Here is a 27428-nt window from a genome sequence, read left to right on the forward strand (position 1 = left end):
GAAATAGTTGCATGGATGTTTTTTTTTTATAATAACCGCAGAGTAAACTGTTCAGCCTGCTGATGTAGAAGTGACAGTCCTCTGTTCTTCAGCGTCACTTCTCACATAATATCCAGAATGCACTACCCAATGCTCTCATTAACCTATGCATGACCGTTGGCCGAAAGCGATATTACAAAATTTTACTATTTTACTCAAAAATGCTATAAAAGACATTGATCGTTGTGATCACTTTGTGTGTGTTCAATCAAAGTCATACACAAAAGTCATCTACATCTGGGCCAGCATGAGGGTTACTAAATTATTAGAATCAAAAATATTGTGGATATTTATCTTTGAGTGGAGTATCCCTTTATGTCTGTAGGATTTTTTTGTCTGTTCTATTGCCCGCCAGATGGAAATCATACTACACCTCACCTCAACAAGCCTCATGATGCATATCTATAGCAGAAAGCATGCGGTATGAGCTACATGACAAAGCTGAATACTTAGGGTTAGAGGTTTTGGAGAGCCAGCATATTTTTCGCTCTTCAGTTATGTCCTCACACTTCAAAGCCGGCTTGTGAAAATTGATGCGCAATGCGCATCTGGAAGGTGACACACATTCATCAGCACAGTGCATTAGTCAGCCTAATGCTCGGAGATGAAGGGAAGCGAAGTCACTCACATGACCTCCAGACGGGCTGCCCTGGAGTCGTTGCCGGCCTGAGAGATGACGTCACAGGTATAGTCCCCGATGTCCCCGGACCAGGTTTGACTGATGTGCAAGGAGCCCTCCTGCAGGCTGATACGCCCCCCTCTGGTCTGGCTCACTAACTCCTCATCCTTTTTCCACACGTACCTGCCAAGTGAAGGAGACGAGGAGCAGAAGAGAACTCTATCACAGTCAAACTAACACTGGGGGAGCACAGGAAACAGCACTGGCTCATTACACTGATATTGAGCATATTAGCGCTGAATTAACAGTACAGCACTACGGATCGCGCTTTGAATCAACTTAAAGGCCTGTGGGCTGACACTTTGAATTAACATTACAATCAAACCGAGTGTGGAGCACTGGACTCTGATGTTGAGAGGAGAGGAGGAAGCAGCGCGGCTCGTTTATCATCACCCACCTCACCGCCACGCGCGAGTCGTGGGTGGCACCGCACTCCAAAATGGCCATGGTCCCCTTAATGACACGTCTGTCCATGGGAGGCCTGGATATGGACGTGCGACCTTGGAGCAAACACAACAGTGTTAATTCTGCACTAGTTCAACATTTCCAAGAACCAAACAGCTACGCTTCACTGTTTAACAGCCTCTTCACACATCACCAGCCGAGTGCGTTTCCATCCCGCTGAGACAATGCCAGGACTTTACATGCTCTGATCAGTGTGTAATAACAAGTCTGGATGCTGTAGATATCACCTTGCTAAGCTGCGCTAAGAAGCTGCTTTCCATGGAGCAGCTTATCAGGCTTTGCTCTGACTTTACTTATTTATTCACTTAGGAAAGGAAGTTCGATGTGAGTTTTGCCTTTGTCCATTGCTCTAGAACCACCACACATTTCTACTGAATTAATAGTGGTCAGTTAGCAGTCATGTTATTTTTCCTGTCCATCTGAAATCAAATTATATGTTTGAATTGATCATAACAGATTGTTTTAAATGTGATGTTTTAAACATGATCAGTATGTTTAAATGCGCAATTAAGGCCAGTTCTAACAAACACAAACAATAAACATTTTAATTTCAATCAATGATTGTAAATGCATCTATTCAGACCAACACAAACATTTGTATGCCATCAATGGAAAGATTTTGTTTTGGAGAGATGTTCTAATCTTTTGTCCATCAAAACAAAAACAGCATTGCACTAGGCGTGTTTGTGGACATATGGATGTTACATACTGTAGCTACATATGGAAGCTTGTTTCTGTCACGGAATAAAAATATACAAAATGTTATTGCAACTTTTTATCTCACAATTCCGACTTGCTTTATTTATTAATTATAATTATTATTTATTTATTTAGCAATTTCAGGTTTATGTCTTACGATTGTGAGTTCAAATTTAGTTTATATTTTTTTTTTAAAACATGCCTAATTTTGGGGACGAAAGGATTCGTCTGTATCACAAAATGCATATTTCGTTTGATAAATATTTTGGGACATTCAATTTCGTATTCATATGAATGCACAAAATTTATATTTTGTTCATGACATGCATTTCTTGTACAAAATCAGGTGAAGGCCGGGATTGGACATGGTGCACAGAGAAAAAAAATGATTAAGCCCACTGCCACATTCATTTTCATACCTTCATTTAAGACTAAACTAAAAATTGTGAGATATAAATTTTTAATTGCGTTAAACAAAGTCAGAACTGCCAGAAAAAAAATCACAATGACCTAATTTTTTTATTCTGTGGCAGAAATTGGCTTACATAGATACGTCATCTTTCCTCTCTCAAGTCTCAAGTCAAGTGAAAAAGAAAATTGGTTCTGAAAGAAGTTTGAAGATGGGTTCAGTGTTACTCTTACTCCATACGGTGAGGGAGGCATTGGTGTTGATCACTCCCTCTGAGTTAGCGGCGTAGCAGGTGTACATCCCTGTGTCCTGCAGCACCACCGGTTGAATCTGCAGACCGCCGGACTCCAGCAGGGTGAAACGCGGAATCTGCACAGAACCGCTGGCGAGGATCTGAGTATCTGATGTGCATACAAATGCAGATAAACACACACACAAACATAAACCAGTTACCTCAATATCTTGCATCTGCTTCCATATAAGGTATTAATAGAACATCACTGTGCATGGAGTTTGAGAAGATTTTATTACAAGCTTAAAGTTTTCCAAGGGGAAAATCCTCCTGAAACTGCCTGCAGAGCTCTCTACCTTGTTAGGGGCCGCTATTATATATGCAACTTCATAATTGAGAATGCTATGGAAACGACTTCATGAATATACCCAAAAGAGTTGTAGAATGTAATGGAAGTTTTTTTTCATTACTCTTCCATGAAATTATCTTTTGTGTCTGCAATCGGCTGCAACAAAGACATCTTAATGGCCTCCTAATAAATCTCATTCTGATTTTGTTACAGATAAAATAAAAAATCATTAATTACTACAAAATATTGTACAGACTTTTACAAAAGACTACGAAAGATGTCTATTCTAAAAAAAAAAGCTGTTCTATTTAATAAAACCCTGAAAAATGTACCACAGTTTCCACAAAAAAACATTAAGCAGCACAGCTGTTTTCAACTGATATTTAAGAAATGTTTTCATGAATTGCTGAAAAAAAAAACAGAGCTCAGATGTGATTTAGGACTCATTCATTAGTGAATTATAACTGTAAATGCTCAAATCAAACATCACTTTGTACTACTGTAGCTTACCTTTCTTCCAGATAATGGCAGGTTTAGGGGCCCCAGATACCTGACAGGTGAACGAGGCCACTGCTCCGTCTGTGGCAGTGATGTCGACCGGCGCCGCTGTGAAGGCTGGAGCCATACCTGCAAAACACACAGTCACAGTTTTTCATCAGGACGAGAATATGCCATATCCGTTCAGTGGCCCCTCATTCACGCTTAATGCAGTCCGCCCACACTCCCCCACAGGAACATGCAAATTATTACAAGGGGCCAAACACCAGCCAGTAAATTGTATTAAAACAATGTTATGTCCCTCAAAACACTACTGATGCTTTTTATTAGGATGCGGGACATGTCTGCAAATTTGTGTTTCAAATCGGAGACCGTAAACAACTGGCATGAATATAATTATACTGTTCTGATTGGGTGCCCAATGTGGCATTGTGGAGTTGCTGGGTCATTTTTAATAAGCAGATATGGGCAAATGAACAGGTATTTCCATTTGGAAAAGTAAAACATATTGCTGTTTGAGAGCAAAAGATTGCTGTTTGGATGCATTGTTGAATATGTGCCACAATCATTTGGAACAGTAGAGAAAGAAATGTAAAACCCATTACAGCTTGCTTTCCAATTGCACTACATCATTTTTATCACATGAATACTGATGCCACAGTAAGGCTGGGCAGTATAAACAAATTTTAATATTATGCTATAAGCAATTATATATATACACATTTGGTTTCAAAACGCAATAAATCCATTTTGATTAATTTGAGTAAAAATGTGTTTTCTTTACCAAGAAAGTAGCAAGATGAAAACCACTATTTTCTGTTTCAAACTTTCACATAGCATCCTTAGGATATAAGAATGTTAAAAAAATAAATCCAGGTTTTGATTTTCAAAGATTTATTATAAAAATTTAAAAAAAAATTATTTCCCAAAATGCAATAACTCCATTGTAATCAGTGTTGTGGGTAACGTGTTACAAAGTAACGCGTTAGAGTACTCTAATTACTTTTTTCCTGAAATGTGTAACTTAACGCGTTAGTTTCGTGCGTAAGTAATCAGTAACTTCGTTATTTTTTTAAAAAAGTAATCCGTTATTTTAAGGAAAGGAAAGTCCCGACTGCAGCCTGCTTTTTGTCAGACAGTGGGGCTAGGTCTACTGTGCCACCTGCGGATGTATCAGCGGAGCCGAAGCTCTGTGATCGTAAAGTCAATGGCTGTGATACGTCTGTGCCCTGCGCCTGACCCTGTGTGTGTGGGGTTTTTTTTTTTTCGAACTCCCGGCAAGATGGCAGAGAGGACAGCGTTTGGTTTATGGACTGTGTTAAAGCGAATTTAGGCTTGTGACTGTGAGTGACACTTTAATAATAATTAGTTCGGCTATTAAGCGATTTGTCATTTGCCTGTGTGGCAGTGAAGTATTTAATTCGGTTTGTTATCATTTTTGTTTGACAGGCAGCTGTTAATTTCTGTTAGATCGTTGGCTGGCTGGTTGTTCATCATGGTTGTTCATCATTTCTAAATGGATTTAAATCTGCAAGTAAGTAAGTGTTTACAAGTAAGCATACTTGTACTTTGATAACTGCATTATTTAAAGTTAAAGAAAAATCAGGAGTTATCTTGTGGTGCTCATAATATACAGTAGCCTAGGCTACCTGGGCTGGGTAGGTGCGAATTTTGATTAATAATATGTTCTGTGATAATAAATAAATAAAACGCCATGTGGAATAGCCTATTGCTGACTGTCTTTCCTGTTATTGTTATCCTGCAGTGTTAATTTAGTCGGATGACTGACGTTATTCATTGTCGGGAGTCACGACTTCTAGGTGCATTTAAAGGGGCCGGGCGCTGTGTCTGTCATGTGTGAGCCGCTGCAAACGGCTTTTAATTTTTGGTAACGCATGAGTACTCTAACGCGTTACTTTTATGAATAGGTAACGCTGTATCATAACTGATTACTTTTAATTGATGGTAACGTTGTAACCTAACTAACTACTTTCCAAAGTAACTATAACCAACACTGACTGTAATGCACACACATAAGCTACAGACAGCAGCTCGTACGTCACGCGCGAATCGCTCGCGCACAGAATCATTCAGCGCGGAAATGTACTGTCAACCCTGGTCTACCAGAAAGACTCGGGAGATAAAATGTACGAAGCATACATTTATTGACAACTCAGCAAGCATTATTATAAATTTATTTGGCGGAAGGCCCCGTCCATAGTTCATAATCCAAGGGTAGCGGACCAGCATTTCCTGCCTGAAGACGAAGGCAGGGGCGCAGCCGACCCCCCTGGAAGGTAAGGACAGGACCATCCTGGTGGTGGGGAGGGTGGAGGTTGTTATCGCGTCGGCATCTGCGAACTCAAACATGTGTAAGTACCGATCTTTTATACAGAAGTATAAAGGCGTGATTGGATAATGATGAAGGTAATTAGTGACGAAGTAATTGAGTCTTCCTGGCAGAACTTAGGCTAAAGCTTTCATTTCTGTGATTTCTCGATAAAATAGCTTAGAAACTGAAAAGTTCAAGCATATTATTGTTAATAACTAAATCCCACAGCATCACAACTACTAGAGAGACACTGCCATTTAGAAATAATTTACACACACAATCGCTCTCACTAATGTATTCACATAAATGTAATCTTTACTGTGCTACTTTATCTGTATCTGATTTAGAACGAGCAGACATCTGTGAGAAATAAAACGACCCAAAGGCAAAAGAACTGATAAAAATGAGCTGTTATAGAAGCAATAGCCATTTGGGCAGCAGTGTGTAATATACCATAGCTGTGCACAAGGGGTTTTTCACAGCTCCAGACTTATTTGTTCATTAATGACGTCATCAGCGACTAGTCGACTTCGACTCGCATTTCATTGCGAAGTCATTCAAACCCTACTCCAAATTAAATGAACCTCTTTATGTATTACATGTGTGTATTCTAAAGGTGTCTAAGTGCTATCTTTCCTAGAGCACTTGACACAATGTTCGGAACTCAAAAATCTGAGGTAGTTTGACATGAAAAATCAACAGTTTCAATATGCTCCAATGTTTTTTTACAGTGACCTCACTCACAGGCTCTCTGGGTGAGTGATTACACATCAAGCATTCATCCACTGTACTTATCCTTGATCACTTTAGCATGAAACAAATCTATACAGTAATATAAAAAAGCAAGCAGAACAACTAACACAGCTTTGACTGAACCACTGCTCAATCAGTGAGTCTAGATATGCACAATCAATATGCAAGATAGAAGAAGCCACAATTCCATGCGAGATCTTCAGAAATTCAGAGCTGAAATGAGCAAGTGTTTTTTTTACTAACTTAAAACTTTCTTTAGGCCTGAAATTAATCTTTATTAAAGAGTACTTATTCTATATTTTATTTTTACTCTAAAGTACAACTTATTAGTGAGGTTTTATGCACCAGACAGTATTGGTGTTATTTTTATTTTTATACATTTTTCTGAGCCTGAACACTGTAAAATGTTTCTTTTTAAACAAAATATTACTTTTTTTTTAATTCCAAGCTTCTTTCTCAAAAATGGCCTGTACAAGCACAGATAATTGGATGATTCAAAGGTCAATACAGCTGGAAGTTAAAATCATTACGGCAATCTACATAGAGTAAATATGAGCAATCGGGGCTGTGGTAATTATCTGTGTGATGAGAGTGCTCCTCTGAGGGGGTCTTAATGTCCTCATGTACAGATCAGGGCAGTGCCCTGACAAACACTATGATGTTATCAACTTTAGACAGGCCTCTCCACAGGGAGCCATTGTGTCTCTTATGGAAACGAGTAGATTAGGAACACCACATCAGTCACGGCGGGGAACTGCTGTACAATGGATGAGAGAAGGTTCACTTCGCAGCTGGCCACATCACCCTTGAAAACGTCTCGATTGTTTGTGTGTCAATAATTATTAGCAGTGAGTCTGGAAACTATGCGATAAAGAATGCATGACACCCCTCTGCCCAGCCTCAGGGTCATACTCACTTGTGATGTCCAGGTAAGTGTGGACCTGAGCCTCTCCGGCCGAGTTCCTGGCGAAGCACTGGAAGATTCCGGCATCGCCGGGCTGTAGCTTCCTGACCTGAAGGCCCATGCTGGAGATGACCTTGTAGCGAGGGTTGTTGAGTTTACTGAGGGGCACGGCATCCTTATACCACTCCAGCTTTGGTATGGGCACCCCTGTGAATTAAAAACACAACACGACAGGTTATTATGATGGTCAGAAGAAGGTAGGAATTGAACAGTTGGGTCCAGAATGTTTTTATTACATTTTAAATGAAACCTGTAAGCATTGAATTATAATTTACTATACTACTATAATTATACAATACAAAAAATGGATATTCATTTTGAGATTTACTAAAGATAACATTTAATAGTATAAATACATTTTAAATGGTACATATTAAAAATAACCTCAGTGTAAAAAGAGAAATTTAGTATTAAATATGAAATATCCAATACCTACTAACACAGACGGACAGACAGACAGACAGACAGATAGACAGACAGACAGACAGACAGACAGACAGACAGACAGACAGACAGATAGACAGACAGACAGACAGATAGATAGATAGAATTAACAAAACAACAGAACGACAGAAACTTGCAGAATTTCATGCAGCTCAAGTGCTGCTGTCATTGAAACTAATCTAATCTAATGCTAAGCTAATCGCTAAAGCCACCTAGTATTGTTGGTCTATTGTCTGAGGCGGCACTACATTATTTAATGTAAGCTTCCCAGGTTCAGTGAATCCATTTTCCCAATGCAAAATTACACTATGTTTCATCCCCATTCTTGTTTCTGGAAGCTCAGGCCTGTGCGGTATGAAGCCACATGAACCGCACTGATCTACAGTAAACACTCTTTATTATACACACTCATAGGTCTAATTTGCACCCTTTGCATGATATAAAAAAAGATGAAGTGTCAAGAGGAAATGAGATGAACTGAGGCCTTACGCCTCCAAACAGATTCGGCTAGCACGCTTTTAAGAATATTCCAGTAGCTTGGAAAAGTGCACTCTCGGGGGGTAATGATTTAAGTAACAGCTGAAAGAGCTAACAGAGAAAATCATCACTCGCTGTGGCTCTCGTCTGCATCAAGAGAAGGAGACCAGATTGTATTATTCAAACTCATTTAGCGCTCTTCGCCTTTGGTTAACGGCTGTATCAAGCTCTACTCGGCAGCAAACAGCCTCATATTTTTTCTGTGCATATTTTCCGAGACATATCAAAAGAGCGATGGGCTCTAGGCATGTGTTATAGTCTTTTCCTTGATCCTCGAGAGCTGAAGACTTCTGATTCTGCTCTGGAGAGATATAACTTCTCAAAACAAAAGGATTCCTTTCAATCCAGCCACATAAAAAAGTGAGAACAGTCCCAGAAGCAGCACATAAGAGAGGTAATGGATTGATTCCACTTTCCACTCTTGAGGATACGGCGGGGTGACTCGCTTGTTTTTCTTTCTCACAGCCCATCTGATGCTGAGGGATCATTTTTACTCCTCGCTGAAATTGCACCTGAGCCAAGCCTGAACCTCAACGGACCAAAATCTTAAGTACGTTTATAACAGTTGGGCCGACTTTCCAATCCAGCACTATTAGAAAGCTAGAGAATATTTTGGGCAGAAAACCAATACCATTTCATCGCCCATTTTTCCACTCTATAATGATAATGGTTTAAGCCCCTTCCCATCAACACATCATATCTCACAGCTAATCGTAAACTCTTCGCCACTCGTCCAAAAGGCCTCCATTTGTCTTCGGCGAAGGGACACTAACATCCTCTAAATACAGATTTTATAAATCATCCCCAAACAGAGCAGGGCACAGCCTTTGGGGGTTGGTTAATAGCCCCGGGCGGCACTCCTGGGATTTCATTCACGATGGAAGGTGGCAGCAGAAAGAATGCTGTGAAAATTGCTATAAATACCTTTACATAACAAAGCTTACGACTACAAAAGCTCTGAGCGCTCAATGAAGTGCTTGGATTAGAAGGAGGTTGAAGTGTATTGTATGTCTATTGTGTGTAAAGCATATTGCAGAGTATACTTATAAATCTCGAATCAATCCAGCCCACTCGCTTTAAGTCCCGCACATAAAGCACTCACCTCGAGCTTGGCATTGGATATCCACGCTTTTCTCCACCTCTCCCATCATCTTTCTCCTGGGCTCGGCGGTGAAATAGGGCGCCTCTGCAAAAAACAAACAGGCTTGTTTGAGAACACACTGACATTTCTCAACTGATTACAAAAGAATGACGTTTTTCGAGGTACTGAAATTCATAAATGGTTTCAGAAAAATGATAGTGATTCGGTCAGTGGAGTTCATTGAGCGCAGATGGACGTGGGACACATTTTTTTCAATTTTCTGTAGCAACTGAACATTTGCGGGAGCAAAATGAATTGAAAATAAATTCATAAACATTGTCAAAATGGAAATGCCCGGCCTGTGGGCTTAATGTGGTCACGTGTCTTCGGCAGTCAAACATGTGGAAGCATCCCATTAAGACTGAGAGCACTGGTGGACATGTTTCATTCACTCACCTAATGCACAACATATTCTACTGTAATGTTTGGACTTCCTGAAGAGGCACAGACGGCCACTTTCTCACAATACTGCAGTATTACATTATAGATTTCATGCTTCTAAAATATCTGTAATGAAAATCTACCATTTATTATGTTCACATTATATCAACAGATCTCTATGAATGCTGTTTTGTTTAAAATGAACCGTTCATCCCAAAAATACATTTCTCACTATGATTTATTTATCTCCAGGCTTATGTACAGGGAAATCTTAGTCAAAATGTTCACCCCTCACACTTTTACACTTGCAGTCCATACAACTTCCAAGTCATGTGATTTCATATCATATAATAATATAATATTGCAATTTCATATCATATTGTACCTTGAGGGGTACAATAGCTTTTCACTGCTGCAGTATCCTTTAATGGGATGTTTTTGTACATTATTTTACCCCTAAAAGGTTCATAGAAGCAGCTTAATGACACATATTACTATTCTGTGATATTAATGTGATACAATTTTTTGGGGTAAATAAGGTACAAAGTTATCTCTTTTAAGTGACAAGCTGTTGTACCCATAAATATTTATTTATTTATTTATTTTTTGATAGTGTATCTTTATGTGAGACAGAAGACAGAAATGTAAGTTTGAGGGGTCATTTGTTAATGTTAAAATACATATGATGTTAAAGTAAGACACTACAAGCTAAACCATTGTTTTTCAGGCACTGGTCAGTTTTGAGATTTTGGGCTATTGTTTTCATAACTTGTCAATTTTCAGACTACTGGAAACAAATATTTGCATCTGTACATTTAAACTACAAAAAAAAAAAAAGTTTTTATAGAGTTTTCTCAAAATGTGATCTCCCCCCCCCCCCCCTGCACTGAGCCAGAAATACCCACTTCAATACAGCAATTGCAGATTTATTCCTATTTACTGTATATTCTGAATGAATATTTTATAGAGGGACTTGTTCATATAACATGCACATGATTTATATAATGTATTTTTGTTTTCTGGCTGTTGATAGTGTATTCTGATTTATGACCTGATCCAAAAGATATATCCAAAATCCCCTCTGTATAAACCTTTGATTCCAATATGAAAACAAAGATAAAGATTTTTTTACCTGTCTTAATACAATGCCTATATTTCTAGAAATCTGGAAATATATGCAAATTAGCACATATTTAAATGGTTAATTCCGTTTTTTTTCATATTTAAACATAACATAACTGGGCAAGTATGGTTATGTAGTTAATGTTTTTACCCAATTTACACATAGTGTCTATTGTTAATATGCAAAGGCAAGTTTAATTCATAATTCGATTTACCCCATAAGTATAAACACTTTGAAAAACATTGTTCTGTTTGCTTGATCATCATCCTGATGAACCTAACAACAGCAATACTCACTGTTTGCCCGTCCAATGGCAGATGAAGGGAGTGGGAGTAGTGTTACACACTAGTTATACACTGAAAATAAAATGATAATACATCGATTTGAATGTTAACTTTTGGGTAAATTATTCTTTTAATCAGTTATTTAAATGTTTTAATCATGAAAACCGTGGCAAGAAAGCACATTCATAGATTTATTTTCTATGAGCTATTTCATACATCTCTTTAATAGTTCTACAAGAAATGAATCTCATATGACGTACAGCTTAAAAGAGAAATAATTGTAGAGATTTATGCTTGAGAGACGTATTTTCTGAGAAAAAAAATCGCAGACCATCAAAAATCTGAAGTGCATCTTTCACCCAAATAAGCAGATGAATAAATGCATACTTAGAGATCTTGAATATATTTCAGACGCCCAAACAGTTACTAAGCTTTTGACTTATGTGCAGTACAATCTGACAGCCCACATTCATCAATTCACATGCACTCTTGCCCAGTGCAATATATTCCTCCTGTTACGGATCCGTCTGTCTATACATATGTATTGGACTTCACATGGAGCTCAGAACACCTGTCAACTGGGCTCTCAAATGGACACTGATGTGAAGTGACGAGAAGGCATAAATATTTAATATGCTGTTTAGCTCAATGGGTTTCCATATGTAACTGTACAGAGAAGAGGTGGACAAACTGCATATACTCAGTCTGTGTTAAATAAATTCAAAGACAGGAAAACTGTTGAATTCAGCATGACATTTACATTAATCATAGAAAACATTAAATCTAAATTATTTAGGAACAGACCATTGAGAAGTTGAGAGTTAAGAGAGCTAAGAGATAAAGACAAATTTGGGCAATTAATTCAATTTCAGCTTGGTACATGGTTCACAAGTGCTACAGTTAAAAAAACTACATTTTTATGCATTGGTCATTTTTGAGATTTTCTTAACTTGTCACCTTTCAGACTACTGGAAAGAAAACATTCAAATTACACTTAAGCCTTTATTTTATTAAACTTTATCTATTTGCATCCATACATTTCAATTCATTTCAAGTCTGTAAAGAGTTTTCTCAAAATGTGATTTTTTTTTAATATGTTAAAAGATTTTTTTTTATAGAAAATAATAATCACTTGACCCTCTAGCACTAGCTCTCTCTATTCTACCTACTGTTCATTATTTTTAATCATTATAAAGGGTCTGCTAAATGATTCAATTATCTCACAAATTCGGTCCATGGACTTCCATTCACTCACCACCAGAGGTCACCCATCATCACATTGACACTCAATACACAAACTGTTACATCTCTCTCCGGACTACATTTCCCAGAACATTTCCCACTACACTGATCATGGACTCACCTGCAATCTATTACAAACACATACACACTATAAAAAACATTGTTTGCACTTATCTCTGTGTTGAGCGATAGCAACATTACGGATCTGTTCTGAGTTTTCTTAGTCTAGTCTAGTCTTGTTCACTGCCTGTTTCACCCGTGTTTTGATCCTAGCCTGTTTCCCTCATCTTGTCTGTTCTCTGCCTGCCCTGGTCTATATTTCCTGTCTTGGATTATCCCTTTGTCTTGCTGACTCTGACTTTGTTTGCACCTTTTTTTGACTGTTTGTGGATTACATGTTTGATTCGCCCTCTGGATTACGTTCGCAGTTTATATTATCGTAACTTTAAAATATTATTAATAATGTATATACACATTTTTATTAGTATCATATACAAGTATTATTACTATTTAAACATAAGCTGACACATTAATGTTCTTTAATGTTCTGTGTAAATAATACTTATACGATAAAATAGTATTAATGAAAAGATAATAATAATAACAATAACAATAATTAGAATAGTTATGAATAAAAACAACAAAAACAATAATAGTAATAATTATTATTTATTTAAAATAAACAAATATGACTAAATTATATGAAGTAATTTGAAGTGTCAGATAAGGCAGAAATGGCTCCTTAGGGTACCAATCTATTCTATTAATTTAACATTGTATTAATGTAACCAGATCCTTCCTTCATTTTTACTCTGTACTGAGGTGTCCTAAAGATATGATAACACCAACATTTATCTCCTTACATGCCGCTCTTTCAAAAGGCTACAGATTATGTGCACTTTCTGTTATTAAATAAATCAAATGACTTGGAAATAGGCCTGATGGCACTTCACTGGTGTGTATTCACGATGATCCTAATGTGTAGTATTACCTGGTGATATTCTCATGCAGCACTTTGACCGATAGCTGTAATGCCTGAGGCTCTCCTAAAAGCTCTTAGCTCAGCTAATACAGTGTGTAATTTCAGGTTTTATGCGCAGTAATGTAGTGCTATATCTATCAGAGGGCTTTGCTGTTCATCACCCCCCACTGAGTGGAACCATTAAGTCTGTGGATTTTCTCTGCAGATGTACAGCTGTAAAAGCATTGTGTCAGAGAGAAGAAATTGAGCTTTTATTGGACGGAGTGTTTCACCTGTAATGAAGAGAAAGGCTCTGGCCTCCGCCGGCTTCACATTGCTGTCCAAAAGTGAGGCTTCGCACACGTACATGCCCACATCGGCACTCGTTGGGTTGATGATGGTCAAGCGCCGGCAGAAGGAGCCCACACCACTGGCTACTTCCACGCCATTTCTCCGCCACATCAAACTGAGCTTCTCAATCGGACTGTGGTAAACAACAGTGCAGAAATATAGTGTTTATATTACAGTGTGAAATACTTTGTTGCTGATAATTCTGCTGATTTAAACATGCCACCAAGGTGATAATAACCAGTTAGGTTAAGGTTAGGTAACAAATGTAAGGTTTTGTTGAAATTGTGAGAATGATTTAAAAGCACTAGTAGAATAATTTTTTCCTGGCAATTTCTACTGTTCAAAAGCTTGGATAAGTAAATAAATAAAAAAAAGAAAGAAAGAAATTAATACTTTCATTCAGCAAGAATGCATTAAATCAATCAAAAGTTACAATAAAGCCATTTATATTGTTACAAAAGATTCCAGTTTGAAATAAATGGTGTTCCTTTTGGACTCGTGAAATATTTAAGCAGCACAACTGTTTTCAACACAGATAATAATAATAATAATAAATGTTTTCAAGCAGCAAATCTGTATTGTGGACTGATTTCTGAAGGATCATGTGACACGAAAGACTGGAGTAATGGCTAGTGTTGACCAGTCTTGAGACCATTTTTTGAATGTCTTGGTTTTTTGTCTCAGTCTCGACTTCATTTGTACTCAGTCTTGTCTAGGTCTCAGACTAAAAGGGAAAAAACAAAACAAAAAAACAAACAGGGTTGGAAAAAGGATCACCCCCCTCCTAAAAATGACTTGTAAACTCAGGTGTAGCTAACCACCTTCTCAATGGCACACAAAGCCATTTGAGTTTCAACTGTGATTAGCTGTGGTCATTTTGATCAGCTCAGCATGAAAAGAGCTTTCCTGGAGCATTTCAGTCCTTGGTAGTGCAGCTGAAGCAAACAATCCACTATGAGTGGCAAGGTACCTGCAAAAGATCTCCGGGATAAACTTGTAGACAGGCACATGTCAGGATATGGATACAAAAAAGATTTCAAAGGCTTTATCAATGCCTAGAAGCACAGTGAAGTCTATTATTAAGAAATTGAAGGTATCTGGTACAACGCAGACCCTCCCTGGATCAGGACGTCACTTCAAACTGCAACTGGATGAATGAGCCAGGAGGACACTGGTCAGAGAGGCAACCAAGACCTACAGCAACTCTGAACCAGTTGCAGGAATTTATCACAAAGAGCGGTCATTTTGTGTGTGTGACAACAATATCACACATTCTCTACAAATGTGGCTTGTATGGGAGAGTTGCAAGAAAAAAAGCCACACCTTTTTCACTCAGGAAAATGGATGGGGCAAAAATACCATCAAATTCTTGAGGAAAATTGGCTGCCCTCTGCCAGAAAGTTGTCAATTGGAAGAAAATTTACCTTCCAACATGACAATGATCCAAAGCACACAGCAAAACTGACCACACAGTGGTTGAAGGAGAAAAAGTTTAATGTCCTTGCATGGCCTAGTCAGAGCCCAGACTTAAACCACATTGAAAATCTGTGGAATTATTTGAAGACTGCAATCCCCAAATGGTCACAACCAAATTTAACTGAAATTGAGCAGTTCTGCTAGGAAGATTGGGCAAATATGACAAAGTCTAGATGTGCAAAGTTAGTAGAGATAGAAACATATCCCAACAGACTAAAGACTGTAGTTAAAGCAAAAGGTAGTTCAACAAAATACTGGCACAAGAGGGTGATCCTTTTTCCAACTCTGTTATTCTCGTTTTAATTTTTATTTTAACATGTTGGTGTTATTTCTTTCACTTGTATGCTATAAGTTGCACTGAGTAAATTTCAGGCTTAATTTTAATTTTTTAATTTTTTTATTTCGGCAATTAAAATAATTCCAAACAAAGTCCTGCAATCCATAGCAACTGTTGCGTTTCCGAGGAACACACAGCAGTGATTTGTTACTGAATGAATCAGCTGCTTTGAACAAATCGGTTGAATAAATGATTCCGTGGCTCACACATTAATCTTTCGCCATCACCTAGACAGTTTTAGTTAAGACATTCATACTCAGTTTTTCCATCATAATTCTGTGTTCAGAGTTTTATTTTTTCAAAAAATAATCTTACCTATATTCATTCAATTCTAATTGCACTAATTCAGATGAAGCTTCTGTACCATCTCTGCAGTGCAATGATACATTTTAGTGAACATTTGATTGATAACAGCTCTAAATAGTGTCTAATTGCCTAATAGATATTTTTCAGGCAATAAATGTGGATCTTTGTGGATGAATTTCAGGAGTGCGTGTTTGGTCATGGACTTGTCTTGGTCTCGGTTTAGGTGGTCTTGCATTATTTTTTTAAATAGAAATAGAAATGTTAAATTGTAATATTTCACAAATTACAGTTTTTACTGTAATTTGATGAATGCAGACTTTGTGATCATAAAATACTTATTTTAAAAGCAATATAAAAATCTGTTATAATCATGGGTTAGAAATGTAGGTTAAATGGAGTAAGAATTTGAATATTGATGGTTGTGAACCTGTCAGAGGCAAATGAATATCAAAACGAACTGATTGTGTCCATATATCTGTACTCACCGTGCATTAGCAACACACTCTAGTGTGGCCTCACTGACTCCGGCCACCACTGTAGTGTTTCGGGGTGGGATTACAATCACTGGAGCCACAGGGTCCTCTGGGGCCTCTGAATCTAAAACAGGAGAGAAGGTGATAGGAGAAAAGAGACATTGAGATCTACATCTGTCTCTAAAATGCCTGAATGCTGGTCTTTCAGCCTGGTCAAGTGGATTAAGCTTGTTTTGGTGCCTCCTAAATTACCCAAAATCCCCACAAACCTATCAAAACAAACCAGCCTAGCAGTTTCACCAGGCTAGGCAGATTTAAGTCATTTTCACATAGGAAACATTAAGCGGAATATACACTAAATCAGCCAACATGTATTATGGTATTACCACTCTGAAAAAGACAAAAGTCAGAGAGTTCAGCTCATTATGTTTCATGCGTGCCTGACATAGAATGTTTTGAATAATGAATCTTTTGGCAGTGGTCTTGTAACATGCTCCAAACAGTGGGATTCCTCTACACCCCCTCAAAGTGCTGTTATACGAAATCATCCTTGGATGAAAATATGCTTTTTACATTTTTAAAATGACCCAAGCACATCTCTCATCAAATAGTGAAAAATTAAATCTTTCCTGAGGAAAATTAAAGAATATCTAAAATATTGAAATCTTATGATAATGAGGATTTAAATAACTAAGTTGAATGCTAGAATTAAGCCTTTGATGTCGAATTTGTGGAAATGCATGAAGGAGCTGCTGAACTCTGTTCAAATAGGAACTTCATGTGCTACTGTAGGTGTCCTAAAAGGGATGAGCTGCTCCAATTACAGATAGCATCTGATGTGACTTATTAAATATGTCAAGGACTGTACAGAGGCCATAATCACATATCCAAGATGGAGAGAACCAAATGTAATAGTTTAAATGAAAAACTGGCAGAGCTTTAATCTGAATATTGTTAGTGACCTTTAATATTCACAAAAAGAATATTAAAGGTCACTGCTAAAGACTGCATTTTGCTTTATGATTTATGTTTGTACACTGGGCTACAAATCTAGCAAATATTACAATATTTCTTGACAGAAAATACAATCATATAAACACCATGTCGATGGACCCAAATGTTTCAGTAAAAACAAAACACTAAAATCATCAATAAACGCCAAAAAGTTCTTTAGAATTCGCACCAATCACAAATTTAATTTAAGACAAATCTTAAATCAAGTGTAAATATAGTAGGAGTCTATTCTTATAACTAAATCTCCAGTGGTCTTTCGTGTCAGTAACAACCAAGACCGAAACCGATTGTGTGGGGCACATGGGCTTCCCTCTTTCCCTCCTCTGTACTCGCAGATGGGGCAACCCTTTGCAATATATAAAGATATTACTGAAATACTCATATTTTTTTTTTTTGAGAGTGAAAGTCCTATGGTGGGATAAATATGTGAGGCACAAAGTGTGTTTCAGGGGATCCTCCGGATGGTTACTTCTGCTTCAGTGGAAAAGTTGCCTCACCTGTGGCCATGGGAGGCAAAAATCTCACTTTGGACAAATGAGCCAGACATCAACTTCTATATTCAAGGGCTTTGGGTTCCTGAACTTTGTCTTTTATTTATGTAAGTTATAATAGTTTATGAATATAAGGTTACGCTATCTCCATTTCTGTGTATGCCTGTTATCTTGGCTTAGGCTCAAACTCAAATAGTTGTATTACTGTAGGTCTGCTTCTGGGCTTAGGAATATGTTTTTTGAATAGCTAGCCAAGGGTCTGAGTCAAAGTAATTCTCTGCATTACTTCAATACAGATTATTTGTCTATTCAAGTCTAGAAAGGCACACTAAAGGGATAGTTCATCCCAAAATGAAAATTCTGTCACCGTGATAAATTATGATATAATTTGAGTGAACAATCCCCTTTAAGGGGGGAAATATGTGTAGTATGAAAATCTACCACGATCTGCTTCAAGGCTCAACATTCATTATGAATTCGTTAAACTTTTTTGTAGATCAATTATTTCCCATGAACGTCAAAAGTCTGATAGTGTCCACAGAGCAGAAATGCCATTTAATCGAAAGCTAGCTGTAAACTCCAAGACACTTCATACAGGAGAACAGGGAACCATGTGTTAAGGACTAAATAAAACAAAAATTAGTGTTTGATTTACCACAAAAACAATGCAGTCTCCTTCAAAATTTCATATTTAGTTTGTTGCCGTTTATTTTCATTTTACTTTTATCTTTAACATATAAAACAACAACAACAACAAATGTCTCCACTGGTGTGGGTTTTGCAACTTGGTTTTCTAAGATATCTTACCATGGGATCCACGGTACTTCTTGTTCACTGTCCGGCAGCAAAGGCAAAAAAAAGAGGACAAATACCAGCCAAAAGAGTGAATTTACAGTATGCATGTAGTGTACAATATATGCACAGCAAAATTCACAAAAGTAGGGCATGTCATGGCATCAAGCTTTAACCCTAACTTTGAAACATGAGGTCAACAGGAATGTAGTTCAAGGACCAGTAAAGAATGCATAAACATTTCCCATTTGTGTAAATCATATTAAGGTGTGTTTCATCGACTATGGGCAATATTGTCCCTTTGGCACACTTTCTTAATGATATGACTTTTTATACTATTCTATGATGGATATGATAGTGGTGGAAGTGAATTTTAATTTTTATTTGTAGAATAAAATGCAACTTCTTTGTCTTTTAATGTCTAGCATTTCATATATCCTTAATACATCAATTGAAATAATATTTTTATCCTTTTTGCATAATTTACCAAAAACACATATACAGTGATTTTTCTGTTTTTTTTTTTTATATTTCAGATTTTGTTTTAAACTTGTCTCCTTTGTAACCAAGTACACTAACTGTTTTACAAACGTAATAATTAACATTTTTATAATATCCATTTTTTAAAACTGAAAGTTTGGGCCAGTTTTCACAGCAACACATCAACCCTGAGACTCAAATAGAGAAAATTTTAAAGTACATGACCTACAGTTAATTGCAGTTGAGATGTGGAGGAACGTGAGAGAACAGCCTCTTCAAGGCTGGAGAGAACTAGGCTGAGCCGATAAATGGCAGCAGAGGGGTGAAGACATCCTTATTTTCCTCCCCTAAATCTGTCGTCGCCTTAATTTTTCACAATGCCTAATGAATTCCTATGAAGTGTAAAAAGGTGATCTGATACCACCCTACAAATGGATTTTTTTTCAATCGAAAGAAAGGAGAACAGCTGGCAGATTGACAGGCAAAAAAGACACTGAAGCTATAAAATATTCAGTGATTCAGGGACTGGGGAAACTTCAAGGCTCATGTAGGAGTTTCTTCAGAAGGTATTGTCACACAAACAGGGCCAGATGAGCGAGCCGGGTGTCCACAGAACACAGCCGAGGAAATATGTGCATTTGTAGATAATGCCTGGGAGACAAATATTTGCTTTGTTGTTGCATGGAAGGTTTAGTATGGATGGCAGACATCATTAACAGAGAGGCAAACAGTGGCAGTCCACCTGTATGATTAGGACAGACATGTGATTTCTAGCAGCTCTCGGGCCTGTGTACGACTGACACCTGGGAAGGAGGTTGGACTGACATAAGGAACCTGAGGGTCTATTAAATGAACCTGCTCTGCATCAAATGGAAGCTTATTCGCATGTTCATTCCATAATTTATGCTCTATGGTGTATTAATATTACAAATAATGGAAGACAGCATTTTGAATTCGGTCGTGCCGTGTGACAGATGCCGCCCGGAGAAAGAAACATTCCCAAACAAGTGGATAACAATGGAGTCTGATTCTGTTGCTCTGACCTCATCCAGACCTCGTGCGGACAGCTGATGTGTGACTTCTGATTTTAAGTGCTGTTTCCAGCCTGCTAGTTTTGTGTTAAGGTGAACCACCGGCAGGATAAATAAAGACAGAACTGCTGCTATTCCAGTGCTTATCAGTGGCACACGGGGGGTTCAGTTCCTTGCAGGCTTGTACTGCTTGTGTTCCATCACTTGTTTTGCCAGGTAAAGAGGGGGGTGGGGGGGCCTGCAGGCGGAAGCTGGCTCTCAGAACCTATTTAGACAGACTCCACATGAATGGATTTGAACAGAATCAGTGTTTTGCGTATGTGAGGGCTTGATCCATATTCATTGTTAGCGTGTTTGGCATCTCTTCTTAGGCAGACCCTGCTGTTGCCTCTGCTTTTTCCCCACGGCAACACGCTAACTCAGTCAATGTGGCATGTCAAATAGAAATGAGCTCCTGAGAATAGAGATGGTTCAGCAATTTTTTTTTTTTTTAAATCACATTAGTTAGCAAATAAACTCTGGAGCTCTAAAAGTAAAAGTAAAATGATAAATACTAAAAGTAAAATGATACAAAAATCATCACTAATTAATTTTCAGTTTTATGTACATGGTATATTATAAACATTGAAACTTCTACAAATTGCCTTGATTAAACAATTAAAATGCCACTATACCGCACAAACAATAGACTGTGCATAGATACTTTACACAATTAAATATATGTTTTAATCAGGAAGCCCTGAGATACTAAAACTATACAAAAATAAAAACTTACTAAACTCTGATATAACCTTGAAAAGAATGATTTATTAAGGACTATCTGCTTTGGAAATATGCGAAAGTGAGTAAATTGCAAATTTTTCATTTTTGGGTGAACTATCCATTCAAGGCCCCGAGATCTGTTTCTTCGTGCTGGCACAAAAAAATCCTGTAAGCTTGTCTGTGATACCACCAGAGTGTTAATGCCAGCCTCACCTGCAAACAGCCATGGAAATCCTGAGTTAGATGTTCTTAATGTGACGGATTTGCCAAACGTTTGTTCTCCCAAACCACGGATCTGCCTTTTAGGTTAAGCAGGATGAGAGTGAATGTGCAGGACTGGGATATATTTCTCAAGCTCACCATGGTTTTGAAGTGACCGACCCTTAAATCTAGGAGCTGGTGTGGAGGCAGAGTTTTTTTTTAAGGGACTTTGTTACCAACTGTCTGAAATCATGTTCAGATAGCAGATGGAAGGTGTGGGATAATTAGCCTGAGCGAGACCCTGCTCTCTTTGAGTCTCACATTTCAGACATGCACTTTTATTGTTTCCCCACATGCGGCAGGCAGAACTTCAAAGTAATGGACCTGAAAGTCTGCTCTGAGAAACGCCAGTGATTACAGCCCACCTCAGCCTCTTTCTGAGTCTAGCATAGCGAAAGAATATTTGATCACTATTCGGCGGAATGAATAAAACTGTCATGACAAAATCTGCTTACACTACCTCATTACAGCAACAAACATTTTACCTTGCCATCAGGATATCATGTAAAATAAAATAAAAAACAATCCCATGTAATTTGTTGTTTTATCCTCTACTGTTTCCCTGTAATTTTAATAATCAGTTCTGGTCCAGTGTGGAAATATTGTACATACCAAAACTGTGATGTGATGTAGCCTTTTGGTTCATCTCTTAAATGCTGAGAACTTTTCAATAAAGAAGTTTAAATAGGAGAAAGTTTATTTCTCTGGGGTCAAGTGAAACGCTTTCCTCTTATAAAAGCACAGCCTGTTCACTAAGCTATCAAAGGAGCTGTCAATCAACAGGTTTCCCCTGGGCATTCTACATGAATTGGACAAAGCTGTAAATGTGCAATGTGCCTTAGGTCTGGTGTGACCTACACAGAAGCCTTTCATTAAATAAATCATAGACATATCCTCTTTTTGTGTTCCTGTCTTTCGCTTTAATGTATCTCCATTTTGAAGCAGACCCCACTCAACTCACTGTTGAGATTCTACTGCAACGGACGAGGTGAAAAAAGCAAGATGCATTGTTATGGCTTTTGTCGGCCAGGTAATGTACTGCATTAGCTCAGGCCAGGAAACAATGGATGAAGTGAAGACAACACTTTAAAAATGGAGAGCCTCAAATAGTTTCCTTCCAGTCACAGAGCTACAGGATCTTTGTCATCTCAGATAGCACTCGGGCTGCTTAGCATTCTCTCCCCGTGAGCTCATCTTATCGATTGACACTTGCATTTCTTTGTAATGCAGATGGCTGAACAATAAACACAGCCATACACAATCCAGGTGGTTTGGTTCTTATTCTGAGCCCCAAATATCCCCATCAATACAACTGATCCCACCCCGTGTGACCCACAGTTCAGACAAGTGAGTGATTTCCCACTATACACAGTGAAAGAGTGGTGGAAAAAAATAACAAGGAGGATGTTGGATCCTGGGAAGTCAGCTCTGACGCTGACACAAGGTGACCTTTTTGGTGCTCCATGCCCATCAAGTTGAAAGACAACCAGAGATCTGGCCCTAAACTTTAAAGGAGCTTGCTATTTCACCTGGACGTGGGGCATAGAGGCGGTGTGGAGTGAGCAGACATCCATGACATGCTGGAGGATCAAGGAGGTCTAAAATACCTGGAGAAAGCTAACTGTTAGCATACAGTAATTATCATTACATTATGGAAAATAATGAACTTTTATCACAATATGCTAATTTTTTTAGAAGGACCTGTATTGACAACATGACTAAGCAATTTGACTGTCTTATCCATAAAATATGACACAAGGAATTGTCGTTCTGATGGCACTGACATGTTCATTGACACAGATACTTATTTTTGAGAGATGAACTAACGATTTTGAGCAGGAGACTGGCTTTTGCAGGTAAACCATGGTGTTTTGCTATTTGTATGAGTTGTTTTGAGAAATTAACTTACTGTTTTGCAAATCTTAAGGATGATTCGAGAAATGTACCAAAGTGACTGAGAAAAACTGTAACTTGACATGATGTCTCAAAAATGTGGCACTCATGTGCAAGACACTACAAAAGATGCGAGACTTGAGTATCCATTAACCGCATGTTTACATAGAAAGCCAATGAAAAATTGTAGCACATTAGAAAAACGCATTCTGTGTTTGGCCCCAAGGCATTAGACAGACAGCAGAAAGAGAGACAGACAGACAGACAGTCAGACAGACAGACAGACAGACAGACAGATAGACAGACAGACAGACAGACAGACAGACAGACAGACAGATAGGTAGATAGATAAACAGACAGACAGACAGACAGATAGGTAGACAGATAGATAGACAGACAGACAGACAGACAGACAGTTATATAGACAGACAGATATATATATATATACAGATAGATAGATAGGCAGACAGACAGACAGACAGACAAACATATAGACAGACAGACAGACAGACAGATAGACAGACAGACAGATAGATAGACAGATAGACAGATAGACAGAGAGACAGATAGACAGATAGATAGATAGATAGATAGATAGATAGATAGATAGATATACAGATAGATAGATAGACAGACAGACAGACAAACATAGACAGACAGACAGACAGACAGATAGACAGACAGATAGATAGACAGAGAGACAGACAGACAGACAGACAGACAGATAGATATACAGATAGATAGACAAACAGACAGACAGACAGACAGATAGACAGACAGATAGATAGACAGACACAGATAGATAGATAGATAGATAGATAGATAGATAGATAGATAGATAAATTTCCCAGTTCTGAATTCTTCCGTCATTTTTAATTGTGATGAGGAGTGCAGCAGGCAGGGTGAAATAAGATTTTAGTCTCTCAAATAAAAAAAAGTTCTTAGTCAGTGGAGAAATGTGCCCTAGTTTGGCCATCTACCAGCAGGGGCTAACAAGGAAATACTAAACAGCCAAACTGTGACCCCTTGGGTCTGAGCGAGCGGCTCGAGGCGCCGCAGCAGTCACAGGCCATACGCAGCAGGACAAAGCTTTCTGGAATTATTTTCTGATAGTAAAATAATTCCCAGTCACAGAGCATGTTAATAAAAGCAGGTGAGGACACTTTTTTTCCAATTAATGATATAATTATGCTGCTGCAGTGGGAACATACAACTGAAGTGGAAGTGAAGTGACATTCAGCCAAGTATGGTGACCCATACTCAGAATTTGTGCTCTGCATTTAACCCATCCGAAGTGCACACACACAGAGCAGTGAACACACACACACACACTGTGAGCACACACCCGGAGCAGTGGGCAGCCATTTATGCTGCGGCGCCCGGGGAGCAGTTGGGGGTTCGATGCCTTGCTCAAGGGCACCTAAGTCGTGGTATTGAAGGTGGTGAGAGAACTGTACATGCACTCCCCCCACCCACAATTCCTGCCGGCCCAGGACTCGAACCCACAACCCTTCGATTGGGAGTCCGATTCTCTAACCACCAGGCCACGACTTCCCACGACTTCACATACAGCACTGTTGGGGTCAAGAGTACTAGTTTAAAGCCCTGCACAGATAAAGTGTATCCCCTCTGTGCTCTGATCAAAGGCTAGTTAAAGTAAAAGTGCCTTCTTGTCTTCTTTTCAGACATTTGCTGAATAAATGTTTTGAATTGGCAGCTGGCCCCGTCAAATTAATGTGTGCTTGTCCATTTATCCAGAGAGTGGTCTTGCAATTCAATATGTGTGAGAATGTGAAATAATGAGGACACCAACTGCTTTTGCACAAATTAATTAGTGTACAGCGATGCGTATGAACAACAGAGTGCAAGATTCAGGTTAGAAAAAACAGCCTGAACCGTTTCAAATAAATGCTTGTCCAGTAATCCTCCAGGGAACAGACTTCTCCTTCAATGATTCAGATGGGCCGACAGCGTGCACAGCTGTAGCTCAAAAGCCTTTCCCCCCTTTCTTTTCCCTCATCTCATTAATATCTGATTCCTCTTATGCCCAGAATGGGTATTCAAACATCTGTGGCTCAAATAAGTATAAATAAATTAAACATCTTTCAAGGTGCAACAGTAAAAAAAAAAAAAAAAAAAAACACAACACGCATTCTATCACACATACAGTTGAGTCCACTACTAAAAATTTCTAATTTGGCTAAAATGGCTTCATTAATTATATAACCAGAATAACTTAAAGTAAAAAAAAAAAAAATCTAAATAATAATTTAAATTAACAAAGCACTCAAGCTGCATGAATTAGTGATCATGTTCCATTTGAGAAAATCCAAAGAGTCTTTTGAGCTTCAAAGTACATCACTTTTTTTTTTTTATAAATTATAAAAAAATATCCAAGGAGTGAATGAATCAGTAAACAAACAAACATACTATAATAATATAAATATATGGACCTGCAATATTGTGGAAAAAATATGGCTATATACAGTACTTGCATTTGTACATTCTTACCATTATTAACCAAGCTTAAAATCTTACAGACCTATTTGGTTAATGATAAAGTTGCTACAATTCTTCTATAATATTAATAATAAAAGGCGATTTAGACAAATTACAGTGGTTATATAACCAATGTTATTTCTGCCAAAAACAGCAGGTTTTGAAATCATTACTTTATGGTGTCTCAGCCTTGTGCTTTCAGACACTTCAAGTAAATGAAGGCTCACTAAGACTGACTGCGGCATCATTGATAAGGAGAGCCACACACTATAAAAACCAGAATGAATAAGAGTGTTAAACATCTTTATTCTCAATCCACACTACCGAAAAGGGGAGAGCCCGGGATCTGTTGGAGACCCCGGTTGCCTGATCTGAATGCTGCAGGCAATCTCACAGGCTTAAATGTTACACTCTTTCGACACCAATCTTCAGTGTCAGAGGTTCCTCATATACGGAGTTCCATCTCCCAGCAAAATTACATGGCCGGTGCCTGAGTCGACTGGCTTGGAAATTAAGTTGCACAAGTAGTGTGGAGTGAGGTGCGGTAGGATGGGGGATACAATAATAATAATAATTCAAAATAGATACTCTCTGGCTCCTGACCTCGGCTTTTCACCTATGGAAATGTCTTATCTCTGTCTGGAGAAATTCCAAAGTTGTCTAAAAATCCTAAAGCACATTATCAACTTAATAGAATTCTACAGCAAAGTACTGACTGATGTCATCTAGATTGCAAAGGAGAGAGTACATTCTCTTTGAATAAGACATTCATTAAATCTGCAGCAGCATGTCATTTTCTTATTACAAATATAATACAATTAATTCTATCATATAATATAATATAATATAATATGATAACTTCAAAAATAACACGTACATTTCTGTGAATTTCTGTTTAACATCTTAAAAATAAATAATAACACCGAATGTTTTATTTTTTCGACTTTAAAACTGACAGAGACAGAAACATCATTATATTACAATATATACACTACAGTCGTGGCCAAAAGTTTTGAGAATTAAATAAATATTAGTTTTCAAAAAGTTTGCTGCTAAACTGCTTTTAGATCTTTGTTTCAGTTGTTTCTGTGATGTACTGAAATATAGTTACAAGCACTTCATACGTTTCAAAGGCTTTTATCGACAATTACATGACATTTATGCAAAGAGTCAGTATTTGCAGTGTTGGCCCTTCTTTTTCAGGACCTCTGCAATTCGACTGGGCATGCTCTCAATCAACTTCTGGGCCAAATCCTGACTGATAGCAACCCATTCTTTCATAATCACTTCTTGGAGTTTGTCAGAATTAGTGGGTTTTTGTTTGTCCACCCGCCTCTTGAGGATTGACCACAAGTTCTCAATGGGATTAAGATCTGGGGAGTTTCCAGGCCATGGACCCAAAATTTCAACATTCTGGTCCCGAGCCACTTAGTTATCACTTTTGCCTTATGGCAAGGTGCTCCATCGTGCTGGAAAATGCATTGTTCTTCACCAAACTGTTGTTGGATTGTTGGAAGAAGTTGCTGTTGGAGGGTGTTTTGGTACCATTCTTTATTCATGGCTGTGTTTTTGGGCAGAATTGTGAGTGAGCCCACTCCCTTGGATGAGAAGCAACCCCACACATGAATGGTGTCAGGATGCTTTACTGTTGGCATGACACAGGACTGATGGTAGCGCTCACCTTTTCTTCTCCGGACAAGCCTTTTTCCAGATGCCCCAAACAATCGGAA

General features: G+C 38.1%; 1 protein-coding gene across 6 annotated transcripts in view; it reads right to left on the minus strand.

Moving 5' to 3' along the window:
* Nucleotides 1-27428, minus strand: part of LOC132149376 (protein sidekick-1-like) — a 285056-nt gene that overhangs the window by 66921 nt on the left and 190707 nt on the right. For 4 of the 6 annotated variants that reach the window (XM_059558558.1, XM_059558557.1, XM_059558556.1 and 1 more), the window contains exons 6-14: nt 18788-18814; nt 16488-16599; nt 13826-14016; nt 9503-9586; nt 7372-7566; nt 3383-3499; nt 2525-2692; nt 1116-1218; nt 668-841 (exon numbers count right to left, since the gene is read on the minus strand). In XM_059558558.1, coding sequence (XP_059414541.1) covers nt 668-841; nt 1116-1218; nt 2525-2692; nt 3383-3499; nt 7372-7566; nt 9503-9586; nt 13826-14016; nt 16488-16599; nt 18788-18814 — 1171 coding nt within the window. The remainder of the gene's footprint in view (nt 1-667; nt 842-1115; nt 1219-2524; nt 2693-3382; nt 3500-7371; nt 7567-9502; nt 9587-13825; nt 14017-16487; nt 16600-18787; nt 18815-27428) is intronic. The other 2 variants (XM_059558560.1, XM_059558559.1) reach the window with 1 other exon arrangement.

This window comes from Carassius carassius, chromosome 9 (assembly GCF_963082965.1).
Source record: "Carassius carassius chromosome 9, fCarCar2.1, whole genome shotgun sequence".
Lineage (NCBI taxonomy): Eukaryota > Metazoa > Chordata > Actinopteri > Cypriniformes > Cyprinidae > Carassius > Carassius carassius.